This window comes from Gobio gobio (genome assembly GCF_949357685.1).
Source record: "Gobio gobio genome assembly, chromosome: 21".
Taxonomy (NCBI): Eukaryota; Metazoa; Chordata; class Actinopteri; order Cypriniformes; family Gobionidae; genus Gobio; species Gobio gobio.
In genome coordinates, this window is record NC_137117.1 from 23,015,196 (window position 1) to 23,036,402 (window position 21,207).

General features: G+C 37.8%; 1 protein-coding gene across 8 annotated transcripts in view; it reads left to right on the top strand.

The window, feature by feature from the left end:
* hspg2 (heparan sulfate proteoglycan 2) overlaps positions 1-21,207 on the top strand; it is a 120,292-nt gene that overhangs the window by 76,526 nt on the left and 22,559 nt on the right. For 5 of the 8 annotated variants that reach the window (XM_079803354.1, XM_079803355.1, XM_079803351.1 and 2 more), the window contains exons 34-56: positions 96-200; positions 1,453-1,704; positions 2,269-2,334; positions 3,170-3,253; positions 4,059-4,151; positions 4,302-4,391; positions 4,501-4,731; positions 4,865-4,978; positions 5,248-5,375; positions 5,483-5,569; positions 5,663-5,715; positions 6,286-6,450; positions 7,242-7,352; positions 8,979-9,079; positions 9,214-9,394; positions 12,267-12,326; positions 14,761-14,883; positions 16,086-16,238; positions 16,337-16,491; positions 16,623-16,700; positions 19,657-19,792; positions 19,874-20,025; positions 20,159-20,288. In XM_079803354.1, the coding sequence (XP_079659480.1) occupies positions 96-200; positions 1,453-1,704; positions 2,269-2,334; positions 3,170-3,253; positions 4,059-4,151; positions 4,302-4,391; positions 4,501-4,731; positions 4,865-4,978; positions 5,248-5,375; positions 5,483-5,569; positions 5,663-5,715; positions 6,286-6,450; positions 7,242-7,352; positions 8,979-9,079; positions 9,214-9,394; positions 12,267-12,326; positions 14,761-14,883; positions 16,086-16,238; positions 16,337-16,491; positions 16,623-16,700; positions 19,657-19,792; positions 19,874-20,025; positions 20,159-20,288 (2,848 nt within the window). The remainder of the gene's footprint in view (positions 1-95; positions 201-1,452; positions 1,705-2,268; positions 2,335-3,169; positions 3,254-4,058; positions 4,152-4,301; positions 4,392-4,500; positions 4,732-4,864; positions 4,979-5,247; positions 5,376-5,482; positions 5,570-5,662; positions 5,716-6,285; positions 6,451-7,241; positions 7,353-8,978; positions 9,080-9,213; positions 9,395-12,266; positions 12,327-14,760; positions 14,884-16,085; positions 16,239-16,336; positions 16,492-16,622; positions 16,701-19,656; positions 19,793-19,873; positions 20,026-20,158; positions 20,289-21,207) is intronic. The other 3 variants (XM_079803356.1, XM_079803357.1, XM_079803358.1) reach the window with 2 other exon arrangements.

The following is a 21,207-nucleotide window of genomic DNA, read 5'->3' on the forward strand; positions in this document are numbered from 1 at the left end:
ACGTACAGAGATGTTATATTGAGAGTAACTAGTTTAGCTTTAGTATTTTAGCTTTTGTATTGAGATTACAGAGATTGCTTTGTTCACAAAACTAGAGTGACTCCTCGTGGATAAAGGAACAGCTGAGAAAGGACGACGCAGTATGGCATCTAATGAACGATATGGGTAAAGACCTCTCAAGGTCCAAAAGAGCCGTTGAGGTATTAGAACTTTGATTGAACTTTTTATTGTTCGTTCTCACCACTGACCTGAATCCCATATAGGCACTTTAACAGTGTGACACCCTCCGGCTTTACATAACTGATGGATAGTTCTTCAGTAACAGAATGTACTTAATTTAATTTGAAAGTATGAACTCCTATTAATCCTTTTAATAAACTGAAAGGTTAAGGCTGGAAAACTGACAGATATGCTGAGCTTCCTCTATAATCAACAAAGGTCAACAGAAAAACATCTTTGACACTTTCAGTAAACAAATGTCCCCATGTATTAACTCCACCTGTAGATGTCTGACACAATGTAAAGCGATGGAAAGAAATTTGAGAAAAAAGATGGCATTAATCAAATTGAGCTTTGAGAATGTTTTTGCTGTTTATGGGTAACACCACTCAAACAGAATGAACACTTCAGGTGAGAGCATACGTGGGATCCTGATTCTTACACTGACATCCTGTGCACTTCCCAGCATGCATTTCATCATCCGTTTGGCTGCATGTCCCATTTTTTTCTTTCTTAACTCATTAAAGTTTTGGCACATCTGTTTCTACATTCTCTATCTTTGGCTTTGTTTACGTTCCCCCAATCTGGTTTTTGTTTCCGGTCCGATCTACTGTATAGGACTGATAGTTCACACTTTAATCTACAAGTGATGAGCTCAAAGTTTGCTCCATTCATTTGTTCAGTAGTGCCATCTAGACTACTTTAAAAAAAATTAGGGTCAGTAAGTCTTGTTTTTTTTGAAGGAATTCAATACTTTAATTTAACAAGGATGCATTAAATTGACAGTTAGGCCGTTATATTGTTTCAAAGGACATAATTATAAATAGATAAAAATAATATAAATATATAATAGACTTATTTCAAAAAACATTTAAAAGCTTCAGCCCAAGAGATTTTCTTGAAGAACAACTCAGAGGCATTTTACACATTCATACTTTGTCCAAAATCACTGACTCGTTCACTATATGAGGAATAAGTGCGTGCCAGTCGGTGTACTTGGGCACACCCCAGTGTGGTTTGAAATCTGATTCAAATCTCTTTACATTTATTTTTAAATGATGAAAACGAAACAAATATTTAGAATTATGTCTTACTGACTTTTTTAATATTCTTTGCTGTTCAGACTGAATGGATTGATTTGTAAACACACTAATTCTAATATTTGCTGTCTGTCTGAACAAAGCCTTTTAGTCACTATATTTCCTGTTCCATCCATTGCTTTATTCTCACTAGCACCCCGCTGATGAAGTACGCAAACTTGATGATGAAATCTGGGCAATCATCACTAATTTCTCCAACGGGCAGTCTCCCTTCCCTTTTTCTTCATCCTCTCAAACTTCCCATTCTTCATTTGAGGCCCAGAGTTTGCTATCTCGGTCAAGCGTGCGTGCCCCTCCTTTCCATTCTGGTTTAACTTCCTCTTTAAGGGACTCTGAGTCCCACTCAAACGACCCAGGCCCTTCCTCCCAACCTGACTCAACTCAGGTACTGTATGCTCTCACTCAAGGGTGAGTTGACTAATCATTCAACGTCAGTGACTAGTTTTCGATTTGGCCTTTACATTGGCCTTTACATTTGCTGTTTTTTAGCATTTCACATGGGTCTTAAAGGGTAGCTCAACCAGAAATAAATATTCTGTCACCCTCATGTCAATCAAAACGTTTGTGACTTACTTACTTCTTTGGAAAATAAAATATAAGTAAAATATGTTAAAAGTTAAAAATATTTGTAAGAATGATTCAATCGATTTTGTCCATATACAAAGTCAGTGGGGTCCAAAACAATATTGGACTCCATTGAATTTCATTGTATAGACAAAACATTTATTCCACAAAATAATAAGCCATACGCATTAAGTTTGGGATGAGATGAGGGTGACAGAAGTTGGGTTAACTATCCCTTTAAAATAAAAATAAAAAATCAGTCAGCTTGTCATTCATGCAGTAGCTAGTAGCTTAGCACATCCCTAGTTTACACTAATAAAACACTCCTCTTGTATTCTAGTTCTGTTGTATGATTTTTGATGTATTTGGATGTTGGTCTTATCAGCAGGTGGAACAGGGAAAAAACACTCTTGGTGTCCTTAGAGGTCCACGACCTGGCCCCTCTAACAAGGTAGTCACCTGTGACTCCATTTGGGAATCATGGGAAAGTGATGTGCTTTTTTGGGAATCTTAAGTCTAGGTCAATTTGAATATATTCATTGTATACTTTATTCAAATATTTGGGGGCAGTAAGAATATTGAAGGAACTTTTATTTAGTTACTTTAACTACTTTTATTGACAAGGGAAGCATTACATTGAAGAAAAGTTTTCTAATGTTATAAATGCTGTTGTTTTGAACTGTCTCTATATAAAATGTATTGCGGAGACAAACGTATTAAGCAGTCAGAAATGTTTCTTGAGATTTTTTGAAGGATCATGTGACAGACTGGAGTAATGATGCTGAAAATTCAGCTTTGCTATCACAGGAATAAATTACATTTTAGAATATATTAAAATAGAAAGAAAGTTATATATTATTTTACAATATTACTATTTTTACTGTATTTTGATTAAATGAATGCAGCCTTGGTGAACATACAAGACTTTTCTAAAGCATAAAAAAATCTTACTGACCCCAAATTTTTTACACACTCTACTTATTAGTTAGAGACCAGGAAAGCCAGCAAAAGCTAGTCAAGGACTGGTGGATGGATTTTACCTGTAGGTGTAGCTTGCAGTGTACACTATACAAAATACACATATTTTTGTATAAAATGGTAAACCAAAATCTCAGTTCTTCTTAATACCATACTGTATTCATTTTTTATGAAGCTGTTGATGTTGCAGTTAGTCAGTGTTAGATTTCTTTTCTCTCATACTTTCCTCTGTGCTTTGCTTATCTGCTGCATTTCTCTGTCTTCTCTTCGCCCACGCTATTATGTATTTCCTTCCGCCCGTGCTCCAGTATGTTTTGGTCTACAGTGGTTTCAGCTTGCACCCAGATGACGTGCTCTTCTGGCAGCTCCCGGAGCAGTTCAAAGGGGATAAGGTAAACGCATGGATGGGTTCAGGCCCGCCCTCCACTGATCCCCCAGGTTGTCTACCTTAGACATAAATGAATCACTGCCTGAGCCAAAGGTGGGATAGATGTGCAAGCCAAAGCATCACTTAATCTAAACCAACCAACCTGGTGTATCTATAATCACGTCATGTCTAGAGTGTTTATTACTGTGGTGCCGACAGAGAGAAGTGCTGCTGTGGATTTAAGGGTAGTTCATATTTGTAACATATCATATGTCATATGTTCATATCACATGTAATGATGTTTTGCTAACCTATAAATAAAATTATATTGATATTCGTTTTAAAAGTATTTTGTATTTTAAGTATTTTGCCTGTCCACATTGAAAATAAAACCGCTGTGACCTGAGACTGTCTCTGCTTTTCAGAATATATTTAATGTGTAATGCGTAGGATTAGAGACAAATGATATTTCAGTTGTACTGTCACTTGTTATAATGGTTTTTTAATAATTCTTTTTAAATTGATTTTTTTTTTTTTTTTTTACATTTTTATTTGTTCATTTTATTTTATTTTTGATCAGCCACATAAAATCCCTTAATGAAAATCAAAGTTATAGTAAAATCCTTATTAAAAATAATTTATAAAAATTACAATAAAAATGACAAATTAAAAATTACTTTTATTTCATTTGCATTTGGAGTAGTGATTCATATTAAAATGTGTGATATTTCCATATTTACTACTGTACTTTATATCAATGCTTTTTGCAATAAAAAATAACATTATGGAAATGTTCTAATTGTATGGTATGGTTTTTTATTCTAATGTAGGTTGGTGCATATGGTGGAAAGCTGAAATATACCATCTCCTATGTGCCTGGACCTCGAGGTTCTCCAATAGAAGATGCTGATGTTCAGATTATTGTGAGTATGAAAGCAGACATGCAATATTTATTTTAATATGTTTAGTAAATATATATTATACACACACATGCATACATACATACATACACTGTAAGGTTTTGTTCCATAAACGAGATGTTTGAACACTATTGTTCTTCAATATTTTCACAGGGTAATGATATCACACTGGTGGCACGGCAAACATGGAGAAGGGGGCAAGGTGCCAGAGAGTCACAGGACTTTGAGATTGTTTTCAGAGAGGTGAGAACCCATTCATTTTATTTCTTGTTTTTTTTTCATAATGGTCATCATATTGTCATTTGTATTGAAGTAAGATATGTGGTTTAGCATGATGATTTCTTCTCTGTAGGAACACTGGCAGCGTCCCGATGGCATGCCGGCTACCCGGGAACACCTGATGATGGTGCTCGCGGACCTCGATGACATCCTGATCCGTGCCTCGTATCACACTGAGATGCGCTCATCCAGCATCTCAGGGGTCCGCATGGATATCGCTGTGCCTGACTACACTGGCCTGGCTCAGGCTTTGGAGGTGGAGCTGTGCCAGTGTCCTCCTGGTTACCGTGGTCTGTCGTGCCAGGTATGAACAATCAAAGCTTTGCTGTGTGACCAACCGGATGAATGGTAGTAAAGGCTTGCTTCCATGGTACAGTGATGATGATGACTGTATTACTTAAACTAGACATCTGTTCCTTTGTCTTCATGTTTTGTAGGACTGCGCTCCTGGATACAGTCGCACAGGAGGGGGCTTGTACCTTGGCCACTGTGAGCCGTGTGAATGTAACAGCCATTCAGACTCCTGTCATCCAGAGACTGGCATCTGCACGGTATGAACCAGCCTACAGTTCTTCTCTAGAAGCGGGATGCATTTGATTTCAAGGGATACATAAAAGTTGATTTAAAAAAAAGTGTGTTGCTCTACCTTTATAGTCAACTATACAACAGTACAGTATACTAAATATATTTTTTTATAATGAATAATACCATAACCTAAATAACCATTTAATTATTATTAAAGTATTATTAAAAATATAGCTTTTTCTCACCCTCATAAAAGTAAGCCATACCACTTGTGTGTTATCTTTTTGATGCTTAGAGCTGTCAACATAACACCAAGGGAGAGCTCTGTGACCAGTGTGCTGACGGCTTCTTTGGAGATCCAACTGCTGGAACCCCTGAGGACTGCCAACCATGTGCCTGCCCTGGCACTGACCCTGACAACCAGTTAGTCTTAACATACACCTGATACAACCGTACCTGATTCTGCCAGCTCTTGTTTTCTCAAAATTCACCTTATTTGCAGGAAGGTTTTGAATTCATTTTATGTTTAGGTTCTCTCGCACCTGTGAAAGTCTGGGTAACGGAGGCTACCAGTGCACTGCCTGTCAGCCCGGATACACTGGCCAGTATTGTGAACGGTATGCTCATACTTCCTGTACTGTAACAAATCAATTAGGCTTGTCTATTATTGTCATCACAATTTTTGTTGTGACACTCTTCTTTCTTCATAGCTGTGCAACTGGTTATGTTGGAAATCCGCAAGCAAGAATCCCCTGCCGTAGTGGTATTTGTTCATTTATTATCAGTCACTTTTAATAACCCTATGAAATCAAAATTGGAGGTTTGTGACTTTTTCAAGGTGCGTTCAAACCATCGGAATTACCATGATTATGTGATTCTGACTTCACATCCTCGTAGAATTCATAATTACAACTCGTAGAATTCATAATTACAAGAATGTAAAATCTGAATTTTCAGACAGCTCCAACTTGTGTGATCGCTGCAGATTCATTTTGGCATTGATAGTGTTTTGGCGTTAATACTGTTATGGTAATTATGACATGGCGTGAACGCAGCATCAGTCCAAGTCTGTTTGCTTTGAGGTCATCTATATGCCAGTGTACTCATAAAAATTGACTTAATTATGCCTAACAACGCATATAAAATATTCCTCCTAAAATATCCCTTTGGAAACCAGTAGCAAATTGTGGCTAATTGGCAATCAAAGCAGAGGGATGAGCCCTTTCTTCCCCAACTTTCTGTTTCAATTGGCAATACATCAACACATAAGTAACTTTGTGAAACCATATTTCTATTAGACAGATTCCAGTACAGTGTGTTTGTCTGTTGTCAGCTGCTGCGTCTCTAGTGGTGAAGGTGTATCCAGAAAGGGTTCAGGTGGCACAGGGAATCCCAGTTACTCTCAGGTGCCAGGTGTCTGGATATCCACCACACTATTTTTACTGGTCCCGTGAGGATGGACGCCCAGTCTCCAGCACAGCAGAGAGACGCAGACAAGGTACTGCCCAGATTCTTAAAAGCAGGAAGTGTGTTCAGATATTTAGGATATCAGTATATATCTCCAGACATCACAAATGAGTTCCCTAGAGAAACCAAGCAAAAAAAAACAGGATCAAATGCTCTGTTTCATATTCCATATATCCTATGTGGAGAAGGAAATACCATAATGCATTGCGACCAAGGGGACATTGCAAATGAAATATAGTGTAAAGTATTGATTAAATACTTTAGAGTTTTTTTTACTTTGGGGTAGGAAAGCTTGTTTAAAATATACTAGTATAATATAATATGCTATAAAATTAATTGCTTACTAATGCTGCATTTATATGATCAAACATACAGGGAAAAAACAACAATATGAAATATTGCAATTTACTGTACAACTGTTTTCTATTTTAATATATTTTAAAATGTAATGTATTCCTTTGATGGTTAAGCTGGATTTTCAGCATCATTACTCCAGTGTCACATGATCCTTCAGAAATCATTCTAAAATGCTGATCTGCTGCTCAAGAAACATTTCTTACTATTATAGATGTTGAAAACCGAATTGTTTAATGAATAGAAAGTTCAAAAGAACAGAATTTATTTGAAATATAATTTTTTTGTAACAATGTAAAAGTCTTTACAGTTACTTTTGATAAATTGAATGCTTCCTTGCTGAATAAAAGTTTTAATTTCTTTCCAAAAAATAGACAAAATTTTAACTTTTGAATGGTATATAACAATATAACACAACTGACAGTATGAGTTTATAATCATGGGAAACCTTTTCATTCCACCCTGCAGGAGAAGAGCTGCATTTCCCCAGTGTGCAGCCCAGTGATGCTGGCGTTTACATCTGCACCTGCCGAGACCAGCGCAGCTCCAATAGGAGCAAAGCTGAGATTGTTGTTACAAGTAAGTTGTTTTTTTTATCACCATTAAAAACAACTCTATGGCATTTTTCAAGTCTTCCATTCCACACTGATTGAATATATGACAGAACAAATGTTTTTTTGTTGTTGTTTTTTTAAGTTGCTTTTGCTTTACCCTCAAGATGCATCAAGTTGTGATTGTTTAAGAACATTTTTGTAAATGGGGATAATGCGAGTTGCCAAGTGTGTATAAATTTTGTAGCCAGGGCATAAAACGAATTTTTTGCCACATCTGACAGTGGCCGGTGACTTAAATTTACTGGCCATAAATATTTTTTACCAGCCATGAAACATAGATTAAAGGGATAGTTCACCTAACAATTAAAATTCTGTCATTAATTACTCACCCTCATGTCGTTCCAAAACCATAAGACATTCGTTCATCTTCGTAACACAAATTACGATATTTTTGATTAAATCCGAGAGCTCTCTGACCTCTCCATAGACAGCAATGTAATTAACACTTTCAAGGCCCAGAAAGGTAGTAAAGACATTGTTAAAATAGTCCATGTGACTACAGTGGTTCAACCTTGTTAAATGTTATGAAGCGACGAGAATACTTTTTGTGGGGGAAAAAAGACTTTATTCAACAATTTCGTTCTAGCCTGTGTCAGTCTCCTACGCTGTTTCTGTTGTAAGCAGTGCACCGCTTTCGAGTTCTACGGCAGCTGATGCTGTTCACGTGAGCACCATTACGCATGCGTGTGTTGATGAGGCAGGAGTTGCACTGTATTTGCAACGTAAATTAGAGTCACATGTACTATTTTCATGATGTCTTTACTACCTTTGTGGGCCTTGAAAGTGTTAATTAAATTGCTGTCTGTGGAGAGGTCAGAGAGCTCTCGGATTTCATCAAAAATATCTTAATTTGTGTTACGAAGATGAACAAAGGTCTTATGGGTTTGGAACAATATGAGGGTGAGTAATTAATGACAGGTTTTACATTTTAGGGCGAACTAACCCTTTAAGTAATTTACAAAAGTTATTCAGTCAAGAGCAATGAGTGACTTTCTCTTTGTCTTTTTATTGATTAACATAAAAAACAGAAAGCAGCAGGAATATTAGGCTGCATTCACTATAAGAGCTAATGCACAGATCCAATATACTTTGACATGTTTTATTCCTCAACAGTTTACGTTCAGTTAAGACACTAAGAATACTTAGCATTTTGACAGGCCGTAATTTTGTTTGAATATGAACGTTTAATTCAGTATTCACACACTGAGATGCAGATTTCTGGGAGGTCTTTTTGGATGTTTGTGCACAGAAAACTTCCCTCACTGGGCACGAGTTACAAATTGATTTCATTTTTGTGTCTTCTTGAGCTTGAATATTTAAATTAGCAAGGCTTAAACTCTCATGACGATGCAGCACTGGCCCTGTCAACTGTTTAATATATTCGCCAATACAAATTTTTTACTCGCATTTGGTGCCTGTCGAGTGTTAATTTTAGGCCCCGTTTGTGGCTCCATAGCTTTTAGCCACTGTCACTGGTCATTTTAGTGTTCATTTTATGAATTTATTTGGACTTTTTTGGGTCACCGTTGGTAAAAAGAGAGAAAAAAAACATTCTTCTCTTTTGATTGTCATACCCCTTTCCCCTCACCAGCCTTACCAACCAAACCTATTGAAGTCTTTATCGAGGAGCCCAAAGCACATAGTGTGGCGGTGGGATCTACAGTGAGCTTCATCTGCACAGCCAAAAGCAAGGTATGAATGTCATCTTACAGACATAATCTCACCCTCCCTGACTTCCAAAACAGATGGAGAGAGAGAGCAATATTTGGCTGCAAGTATGAATGACTGTAATTGAAAATATTTGTGGACATGTGCTTCTCTCATAGCTGCCAGCATACACCCTGGTTTGGACCCGCGAGGGCAACGGCAAGCTGCCTAACCGAGCCATGGATTTCAATGGAATCCTGACCATTCAGAACGTGCAGCCTGAGGACGCAGGCAACTATGTTTGCACAGGCTCCAATATGTTAGGCATGGATGAGGGCACAGCTCTCCTCTATGTCCCAGGTTTGTGATTGGCACCACATCCTCTAAACCTCCCTGCCTTCTAGTTTTTCAGTCTTTCTCATGTCTCTTTGCTTGCTTCTTTGCCCTATTTTATGTCCAATGTGTTATTTGTGCAGAATTTTGCTTTGTCTTATGGACAATGGCATGGCTAACCCTTCTTTTTTGTGTTTAAATTATTGTGTTAATCAAAACATTTTGCTTTTTGATTACTTGCTGAGTTTTCTGTTAGTTTTTTGTTTCCACTTACACCAACTTCTTGAAAGGCTTTTCGTGTGGCCAATGTAAAATCTTTACACCAAACAAAATGATACAGCTTGTGAATGGTTAATAAGAAAAACAAAAATTCAGATATATTAAATTCTGTACTCAAAGAAAATACTTTCAATCAAGACTAATCCAGCACCTGAAATCGTTTATTTTTCTCAATACAAATTCATGATCATTTGTTTTTCCCATGCTCATGGCTGTTGCGAGCTAATATCTTGAGCAAAACGTTGATTTTTGGGTCGTAAATATTGGAAACATGGACTTTGCCATCTTTAATTTAGGGCAACTCTTAAATTCCTATGATGCTTTTTTTTGTTATGTGACTCGCAAACAGATCATCTGTAGAGACTCCCCTGAAGACTGACGCCAATTTTCATCATATTAAATGTTTGATATACATAATTATCAGTTAAGAATATTGTGCTATTGTACAATAAAACACGAGCACAACAAATTTCGTGTGAATTGTTCATGAATCTATTTTAATGTAAATAGTCGTATTAAATTCAGTGTTCTAGTTTACGGTAAAATGATTTACATAGAAATGCTAATTTGCTATTATTCATGATACATAAGAGCAAATTTCTGTGTAAATCTTTTTTTTGCTAAATATTTTACACAAATCGTCACATTGAATACAAAAATGTACTTTCAAATAGATTTATGTACAATTTGCACAGAAATTCCTTCTTGTGTTTCATGAATAAGGCCTAGTCAATTTACTAACCTCCAGTCTTATATGCATCTTGTTCATGCATAGTGTTCTTAGAAGTGATCTGTGAAATCAGCGGCTGGTGTAATTGGGTGTTGTCATGGTGGTGGTTCTGTGTCAGTCTTCTTACTAGCGGGGAATTTTTGTCTTAATTTCCGAGCATGTTTACTGTCATTTCCCTCCTGAGGTGATCTTTTGGGGATAGTGGTTTATGAGGTAGGGAGGTGGCATAATTACTTATAGAAACTGGGACCCGTCAGCCAAAAGGACTACAGGCGCAATCCCGTTCCCGACTCCAAGATGTGATTCCATCTCTATTTTGTAATGGAAATGTTTTTTTCAAATTTGTATTTGAAAATGGTGCTATTAACAGTGCAGTAGTTTGAATGTTGACTTTTTCCATGAGTGTCATATTTTTCATTTCAAATTTCTTCTTTTTTTTCTTATGAATTGGAAAATGCCAGTGGTTTAGGCCATGTTTTTTATATTGTTTCAGCATTTCAAATTCCTTAACTGTTTTTGTACTGTTCTAAACTCCTCAGTTATATTTAGTAGTATCAGTAGTAGTAAGACATTTCCTAGATAATGCCTTCCAAATGTTGCCAACAGTGATATCGTTTAGAACTATTTATTTTGACTTGTGTGACAAACTACTGTAAAATAAAATAACGGTTTATATTGACAAACACAGCGAGTGATAATGGCTGAAATGATGTTTAGGTCGACTTTAAGGTTGTGTGATATAACGGACTTCAAACATGCATTTGTGTTTTTGTTCTTATTCATTATCTATGTTTTACACTAGAATGGTGCTTTATAACTTTGTTCTTTTTTTGGATTTCTGTTTAATTAATCATGTAGGTGAATATCAGTTATTTCCTTAATTAAAGCAATATTTAATTTTGTACATTTTTGAAATGGTGCTGTATCTTGAGAAAAGATGATTTATGATTCCATTGTATTTTATTTGTTTAAACTGTGAAATGTATGTACAAATTATTCTTTAAATGGTGAACATATTAAAAGAATAACAGGTAAAACAATCGCTCTATGGAATGAAACTGAAACTAAAATCCTACGGTAGACTTCTATCAATCACAAGCTGTATTAAAAAAAGGTGGTTATACCGAGGTAAAGCTTTTACATGTGATGTGTTCTGATACTAACCTGCATGCTTAGATTTTTTTTTCTGAGTGCTGTTTCCTCCACTACTCTTAATTATACAGAGTGCGCTTACCTTACACTCAGTTTAAAATGTCTTCTAAATGTGCGTTGATTTTTCAATAGGAAAACTCATTGCATCTCACATACGCATACACATATGATACTGGAGCATAATGGTGTAATTGGGAAGAACTTCATTTGCCTTACTAAAAAGCCAATGAGAAGCTTCCTTGTACAAATAAGCTTTATGTGCTGAATATCTCATGGTAAAAGGATATAAAAGGTAAAATTATTATTATGAGTATTATATCTGAGACATTCATTTTTTTTATTTTGAAATGTATTTAGATTTGACAAATACTGGTGTAATTAGAATGAATAATATCAACCTCAGGCATTTTGAGAGACTTTGGTAAAGCTGCCTGTTAAAACTTGACTTATTTCCATGGAAATATAATATGTAAGCTTGTTGAAACCTATCTTGAGACTCCGCTCAGAAATAATTAAGTCCCCACCCATCAAAGTAATTAAAGTATAATTTCACGGCAGCAGTACAACACAATAAAATACACAAGAAATGTTAGTTCTAGAGGTCAAAATTCAAGAAGTCTCTGAGTTGAGTGGCATATGCTTTAAATCACATTGAAATGCTTGGGGTCACCAGTGCGCCACTCTCACAAAACCTTCTGGAGTCTCACTTGACAGTATCTACCTGTCCATCATTCACAGAGGCTTCTCAGTCACAGATGTTTTTCACAGCCTATGAGATGTTTGAAGGACATAGAACGCGTAAGTCCATGTGGTTCTCTCCCTTCAGGCCTGGAGGGACCCATTTTTTTTACGCATGCAATCTTCACAGCCTGCATGCTTTTACCATCTCAAGTAGTGCCCTGGTACAACCAAACTATGAGCACAGTGCTAATATATCACAAAAATAGCTTTGTAACCACCACATTTTTATGTTATTTTAAATATTAATCCTTTCAAATGTTAAACCACATTGTATACATGTTGTTGAGTTGTACACACGAGCATTACTTGATCTGGCTAAGCTTTCATGGCCCATTTGGGTCCATTGAAACGGGGAAGCTGCATGCTTGCACAAATGGGGACTTCTCTCTGTTGCTGAAGTGTGTCTTTGTATGATTCTTATTTTATTAGTAATTCAAGTCTAACACAGAGATGTCTTGGTACTCAGGACCAGTTCAGGATCAGATTGGTAATTTTCATTCTTCAAGATGCATGTTATATGTGACCAAACCACCAAACATATCACACTTGTAACCTAACAGAGAGGGGTTCCCAACACATTTCATCAGCCCAGTATCATGCTTTTGATATTCAAGACTATGTTGAGGTATATCAGATATCAAACATTCAAACAACATCCATTATTCTTCAAAGATCATACTGTGACTCATTTATAGTGATCATCGGCTATTCATACATTTCCAGTGCGCTGAACTTGGCTCTCTCAGTCTTGTGTTAAGAGCTATTTATGCAATTGTATAGTCACTTAAAAGATGGTTTCACTGTAGTATGAATTCTATCAATGGAGTAGATAAATAGATGGATATGGTAGACAGGATATATGAGCACATGGTTGGATAGATGGGTATTTAGAGAAATGGTAGATAGTTCAGGGGTAGATTGTAACTATATCGGTCTATACATACACCCATCTATCTACAGTGACAGTTGGGTGAGTAGATAGATACATGAGTAGATGAGTAGGTAGATAAATAGACAATTGGGTAGATAGATGGATAGAATGAATGAGTTGATAGATAGAGATGGATAGTTGAGTGGGTAGATATATCGATAAAAGAGTAGATAGAAAGTATTTGGTACATTAATAGATTGTTGGGTTGGTCGATGAGAGATATTGTGTAGGTGGGTAGAGAGATAAGTAGATGACTAGATGATTGGGTAGATAGATGTGTAAACAGAGATTGGTGGGTAGATATATGAGCAGATGGATGAGTAGACAGTTATATGGTTGGTTGGACCAATGGATGGATGTAGTCAGAGATGGTTTGGTAGATACATGAGTAGATCGTTGGATAGACGGCTATATGTTTGGGTGGACAAATAGATGGGTAGACTGAGAGGTGGGTGGGTAGATAGATGCTTAGATTGATGGACAGCTAAATGTATGGATAGATAAAGTAGATTGGTGGGTAAATACATTATAAATTAGTAGATGGATAGATGTTTAAAAATATATGAGTGTGTAGGTAGATGGTTGGGTAGATAAAATATTTGAGTGGGTAAATAGATAGCTGTACAGATGTGTAGACAGAGATGGGTGGGTAGATAGAGGAGTAGATTGATGGGTAGACAGCTATGTGTTTGGGTTAATACATAGATGAGAAAACAGATGGCTGGGCAGATTGATAGATGGATGGGTAGATGTGCAGACTGATAGATGGTTGGGTAGACAGACAGCTAGATGGTTGGTTGGGTATATAGATGTGTAGACCTATATGAGTGGGTAGATTTCAAAATGCATTTGAGTTGAGTTTTTTTTTTCTGAGTTATGAACCAAAATAGGAACTCCATCCATGAGCCCATCATGGAAAAAAACAACACTCTAAATGCCAAGACAGCTAAATGAGCACTGTTCAGTCACTGAGAAGCAGACCGGAGCTTAACACAGAGCTTACACAGACCAGTAGTCTGCCCTAGTTGGTGAAAGAAAGCTTTCTTTTGCTCTGTTGCCCTGGAATCCATGTAGATCGGGGGCTTGGCATTCAACCAAGTTGGCACAGACAGCAGTGAAGGCCTCGCCCTGCCAAGCCCCATCTGCCACTTCTCATCTCCTCAAGCTGGCTGCCAAGAGACATGGCTTGACCATCAGCTCTGGCAGCCAGACACATGCTGCATACGCTGTCACACCACTATCACTTCATAAACGCTGTCACAAACAGACCTTTCTCAAATGTAAAAAGCTGTTTTCTCGCTTTTTCCCCATTTGCCTTTTTGTATTTTGGTGCTCATAATAAAGGCCACAAAGCAAGAGAAAAAACACTTGCTCAATAAATTAGCATGACATTCCAAACCGTAAGACCATGAATGAAAAATTCATTTCACTGAAAATGTTCTTGACCACTTCCGTCGAGAGAGGGTGAGGTCTGTTCTGAATGGGTAATGAATGGTACTCCAGTTTGGAGTGCCCTACTCCTGTCTGTGATTAATTTGTTCCTACCTCGCTATACTGTAGCTACTGAAGGGGCCCAGCCAGTGGCCACAGTCAGTCCACCTGTGCTGACAGTCCAACAGGGCCAGCGGGCAGAGTTCCGCTGCTCAGTGACCGGCAACCCCACCCCTGCTGTGGAATGGATAGGTGAGCCAATCTACTTTTCTACTTTTCTCATCTACTTTTGAGAAAATATTTTGATGTGGTCACCATGGTTATGTCAAGTAGAACATGTTTGACATCTTATGTTGGCCCTGAAAAAACATTCCTGCAAAACCCCAAAGTGAAATATACTTTTACAAAAAGGAAACTTATTACGTAAGTGTGAAATGAATACAATGTTTTTGGACACGTAATTGCATGTTTTTGACCCACTCATGTAGGACTTAAGTACATCTTTTTGTATGTAATTTTATAATTGAATTGTCTTTGAAATATGATTAAAGTGTACTGCTGAATGTGCTGACAAGCATTTATGGTAACTGAAATAGCCTCTATAATTTCTAATTTCTACACATTATGCTGAAGTTGCAATTTCATACATTTAATTTTTTTTACTTTAAATGTAATACTGAATAACACAATAGTTAAAACTATAATTCAGTATTTACATGTGCTTTTTAATATGTTAGTCAAACACATCAAAATAAGTGTATTTAAAGCATGACAAAAGATTATAAAAAACTTTCACATTTTAATTTGACATTATTAGAAAAATTTACTTTTTAAGTCTACTTAGTGTGTTAAGAAACATAGCCATTACCGTATACTCTCTTTTAGTGGCCTTTCATTTCATTATGGCCCGGTTTCACAGCCAGGGCTTGGATTTATCCAGAATTAGGCCTTAGTAGCTTTTGTAAACATGCCTTAGAAAAAAAAAAAAAAACATCACTGGTGCGAATCTTGCGACAAAACAATGGCCCTGACATATTTTAAGATCTGTCAGAGCAAGTTGCTTGCAGTTACAACAGCTAAAACGTGCATTTTAGTCTGGGATTAGCTTAAGCCTCATCTATGAACCAGGCCATATATTATCTGGATGTACTGTTTTTTTTGTTTTTTTTAAATATACTTTTAAGACTTAAAATACATTAAGTGCACAGTCAATTCAATTAAGCACAACACACTTCTTTTTCACAAGGGTACTGAAAGTTTGAGAAGAAGCCGAAAACATTTTGTTTTCTTTTCCCTAATCCCTAAAATCAGTTTCGTAAATAAGAATGTAGTTGCTGGTCCAACAAGGGTGTTGATTGAGGAATCTGTCTTTCTTTATAATAGTTTGTTAGTACACACATATTCCTTCAAATAACTCAGATTGTAAATCTGTTTTATAAAATGGGGTTTGTCAGGAGGTCCCGGGAAACGAATCGGCTCAAAAGCCGTCATTCGCAACGGGCTGCTGACCTTCCCATCTGTGGATCGCTCAGATGAGGGCGAGTACATCTGCAAGGCCCTGAACACGCATGGCGAGCACACAGCCCGAGGAGTTCTACATGTTCAAAGTACATGTCCTATACAGGAATAGTTCAAGATTTACAGTGTACCAAGTTCCCGAACCTGGCGAGTGAGTTCTTCTCTACTTTTTAAACTAATGTTTCAGGTACAAGTCAACCTCACGGTCTGCCCCACGTACAAGTGAGCCCTCCGCGGGTGGAAATTCACGAGGGTGAGACTTTACGGTTGTACTGCAGGGCCGTTGGCAGTCCCACCCCTGCCCTTACATGGAAGAAGAGAAGTGGTTCACTGCCGCCCCAGGTGAGAAACCCATTTCTCCTATTACTCAATGAGGCTTTTTAGGGTTGTGACATTGGTCATATTTTGCCTTGTTTTTTCCCCTCCTTTGAGTTTTTCTTTCTGTTTCATCCTGTGTCTTGGTGTTTGTTCAGGCAATTCCTTCTCACGGTTTCCATCAGTTTAAAAGCAACAGTCTCGATGTGTTACAGAGACGTATTGAGGAGCTACAGGTCTGTCCATCTGTCTGATGTCTGTCTCACGCGTCCCATCCCACCTGTCTCGCTTCACTCACCCTCACCAAAATCTATGTGAACTAACTGCATGATTCGTTTAATCATTCATGTGACATCCATTAGATTTTTAGCAAAGAATTACAGATTAGTTCTGTCAGTACAAACAGAATTTAGTATGCAGTTATTAACTGAATGTGCTGGTTATAGTTCTCGAAGCGTACAGTGCGGTACGAAAGTCTACATTGATTCAAAATCGGAACCGGATAATAAACGCATTGTGATGTAAAATGAAAACAAAACAAGTGGTGCGGCCATTTAAGCAAAGACAGGACAAACCAAGTACTGAAATTCCTTTACATTTTACAATTGAACTTTTCTCTCAAATTGTTATCCTGATAAAGAAATGCATTTAAATTAGCCAAACAGAAGCCATATCTCAATTCGACCCATTCTTTTGAACCTCACTGTACATGCTTTTGCACCGTTAGATTTGGGTTATTTGAGATATGAGACATGGCCAACCCGTCCAATGCCGCTGGAGGGCTTTGGTGTTTTGCGTACCTTGTGTCTTTGTGGGCTGGTTTGTTCTGCCTAAGAGCGTCGCTGCATTGTGTCAGCTTTTCCCAGGGTGTGCTCAGGTCTTCCGTGCGGCCATGCAGAAATTCTGTGTGCTCTAGCAAACGGGCCGCTTTGAAAATTTGTGAATGGTTTCAGACACTCATTCAACCAAGCCTGCCACATCCCAGCTCTACTGCTGCCACGCTTCACTAGATCAGAGTTAAGCGGATTTGCTCCTGGATAAAAAATATCACCCGCTCCCCTCTGAATACAGTCGTGTTTTCCTTTGCAGAGTGTAGTCTACAGATGTAACTTACAGTTTTAGAGTTTCTTTGTATATGTGTGTAACTATTGTGGAGAAATTGACCTCAAAGGTGTGTTAATGGCATTCATGAATCTGAATGATCTATCCACCTTTATCTTGCGATTTTCTGTGAATGTTCAAGACTTCTGATTCATAAGTACATAACTAGAAGAATAACTATAGAAGCTTGTTTCTGCCACTGAATAAAAAAAAGATGATGGCAACTTTTGTTGATATATCGTAATTCAGACTTTATAACTTTTATCTAATTATTAGACAAAAAGTCGCAATTAAGTTAGCTGTTTTATTTTTTTAATTCCCTGCTGAAAACAAGCTGCCATAAATAGCAATGTTAATTTTAAAAGAATTGCCTACAAACCAATGTGTTTATGATTACTATAATAGATAATTATGATAAATACCAGTTTGTAATATCAAACAGTATAACGGACAATTTTTTTGTACAGCTGGAAGCGGATGACACCAGAAATGTTCACACCCATTCTTACATTAAACAAGTTGGATAACTCCTTATAAAACTGAGAAATTGTTAATACATGTTTACATTTGAAGGTTGATTTGCAGTTCTGGATATCTCCTAGATCAGGGGTGTCCAAACTCGGTCCTGGAGGGCCGCTGTCCTGCAGAGTTTAGCTCAGGCTTGCCTCAACACACCGGCTGGAAGTTTCTAGTATGCCTAGTAAGAACATGATTGGCTGGATCAGGTGTGTTTAATTGGGGTTGGAGCTGAACTCAGCAGGACAGTGGCCCTCCAGTAGCAGGATCGGACACCCCTGTCCTAGATGAAGTATTTAGATGTTGTGTAGCCAATAGCTGCTTTAACTGTCCACTGTTACTATGTGTCTCGTTTTGTGAAATAATCCACCTCACCAACGCCATTAATCAATTACAGGTAATTGCAGTTTAATCATCTGCTAATAGACCTGTAGCACCATAAATTTAACTCCAATAATTAATAACAATGTTATGAGGCGTAAAAAATTACACCGTGTCTTGACCAGATGTGCCAAGCTTCAACCAAAAGTCTACCTGTATGTAAGCCACCGCAAACAGTTTGGTTTGTTTCTGCGGGTAGCCCTGCCCACAATGGAACCTCATTGGATACAAATAGTGCTCCTCCTCTATATTAAAGTCAGCATGAAATGGAAGTTACGATAGTCTTTTCTTCTCTATTGTGGCATACAGTATATCTGAGTTAAACCGATTCTTGAACAAGAAAAAATGTAGGGCGGGACTTGATTTTGGATCGTCGTGGTTTGCCAATGCTGTGATCTCATGTGAGCTTGTCCCATCCTCGCACCGAAAAACATCAGAGAAGATAAGAGATGTCGTGGCAAGAGGGAGGGGAAGCTATTTTGATTAAATATGAGGGCAAATTCATTTTAAGAAAAATAATGATGTGCACATATAAATCATTGTTTAATAAATACTGCTGTATTCCATAAAAAAAACAAGAATTTTGATGTCATGGGGGCTTTAATCATCAAACATGGAGTTTAGAATCGAATATTATACACCATAAACGGTAAAACTGTTTGTTAAAAATAAGGTGGACATAATTCCATAAAAAACATAAGTATACTGATTTATCACTGAAGTCATAAAATACAAGGTTTGTGTTTTGCTGTTTTCAGCTGCAGTGCGTTTCAGGTGCAAGAACCTGAGAGAATGTTCTGATTGGCTGCGTTCGTGAGCGATTCAGTTTGCCGCTGGTCTTGGTCAGGACACGGTGATAGCCTCATAACAAAAATCATCTAAAGTACTAAAATGCTAAACCGTAAAACGTACTATTAAATTTGCAGGTATTATATTGTATTATTTAGTTTAATGTGCGTCTTGCCAAAGCAAGGTAAGTAATGAGTATGAAACTGGTCTGTTGTTGATTTTATGTTTATTCTGCTACTATTGACCAAACTCACTTTGTTGTTGTTCACATAATAAATCGTGTCAATTTTATATATTTAGCACTTTATGCAATGTACATTATTTCAAAAGAACTTTATGGAAAAATATTGCAGTAATAATGTTAAAAATGTACCTGAAAACCCCATATATTCATGTCCTCCTCAGACACGCATGGAGCGCACTGATATCGGCACTCTCCTCGTACCCAATATCAGGTCATCTGATGCAGGCACTTATCTCTGTGTTGGAACCAATGCGGCTGGTTCCTCAGAAGCTTATATTGAGGTCTTTGTTAAAAGAGGTGAGGCAAGCCGTCAAACTAATTTTGCACTAACGTTTTTTATAGGATATCATTTTAATAATGTCCTCTCACACTGATCAGGTGAAATCCTCCCCTCTGGAGTCACCATCCAACCCTCTATTGCTTCTGTAATGGAGGGAGAGACTCTAGATCTCAACTGCATCGTTCCAGGAACCTCTCCAGCATCCGTCAAATGGAGCAGAGCAGGAGGGCTGCTGTCATCCAATCATCAGGTTTATCTCAGTCCATTATGAAGCGTATTTGATTTACGTGATCTCAGAAGTATCTGCGTCATTCGATTTCTGAGCCACGTGCTTAATATATGAACCATACTGTACGTGTGCTTGCATGTGTATTTGACTCAAGGTGCTGGGGACTCAGCTGCGGATCCTGCAGGCCTCTGCAGATGACACTGGAGAATATATCTGTCAGGTGGAGGGCGGCCCATCCCCTCGCCAGGCTTCTGTATCTGTGTCTGTGACGTCCAGCTCCTCCCGTAAGTCCCCTTGATTGATGACAAACAGGAGAGTGCCAGTGCCCATCAAGAACATCATTAACCAAACGCTATTAAAGGGGTGGTAAACCACGATTTCACTATTCTAACTTTAGCTAACGTGTAATGTTGCTGCTTGAGCATAAACAACATCTGCAAAGTTACAACGTTCAAAGTTTAAAGCAAAGGGAGATATTTGCTTTTAAAGAAATCAGTTTCTAAGAACTACAGCAAACGGCCAGTAGGCGACTACAGACATTCCTCCAGGGTTGGTGACATCAACAGGCTCAATATTTACATAAACCCCTCCTCCGAGAATATAAAATAAGGGGGGGTGAGGCCATTTTGTATCGCGGCGCTGTTGTGGTATAGTTAGGCTGGAGTGTTGTTGCCGCGATGCCGAGGAAACGCTGTTATTTTCATCCGGATTGCAGGTCTGGGGTACTTGCTCTGTTCAGCCTTCCTTGGGACGGGGGGTGCGTTGCAGAGCGTTTAACATACAGCATGTTATATGCACGTGTGTTTGAGTCAGCGGGGAATCAGGCGCGCGTTACTTCCTTATTAACGTTATCCGACGAACACCTAACGTTACAAACACTAACGTTAAAATCTCAACAGCGAACCTGGCATTAGTGTAAATGATTCTTTGATTAGAGCTTTTATGTATTGTTTATCTACAGGCATGCTAAACATGGTTCTGTGTGTGATTTGGCTAACTTACTAGTTAAAGCCAGTGCTTAGTGTTCGTTTTGGGTTAGTTCTTGCGACAGATATTTGGCTATAATCGTTCTAAAAATACAAAAGTTAAAGTGCCATTCAGTAGCGATCATTATAGATCCGCAGTCTTTACTCTTGAGGACTGAACAGGTTCTGCTCGATCATCTTCACTCAAATGTTCTGGGTCTGATTCGGGCTCATATGG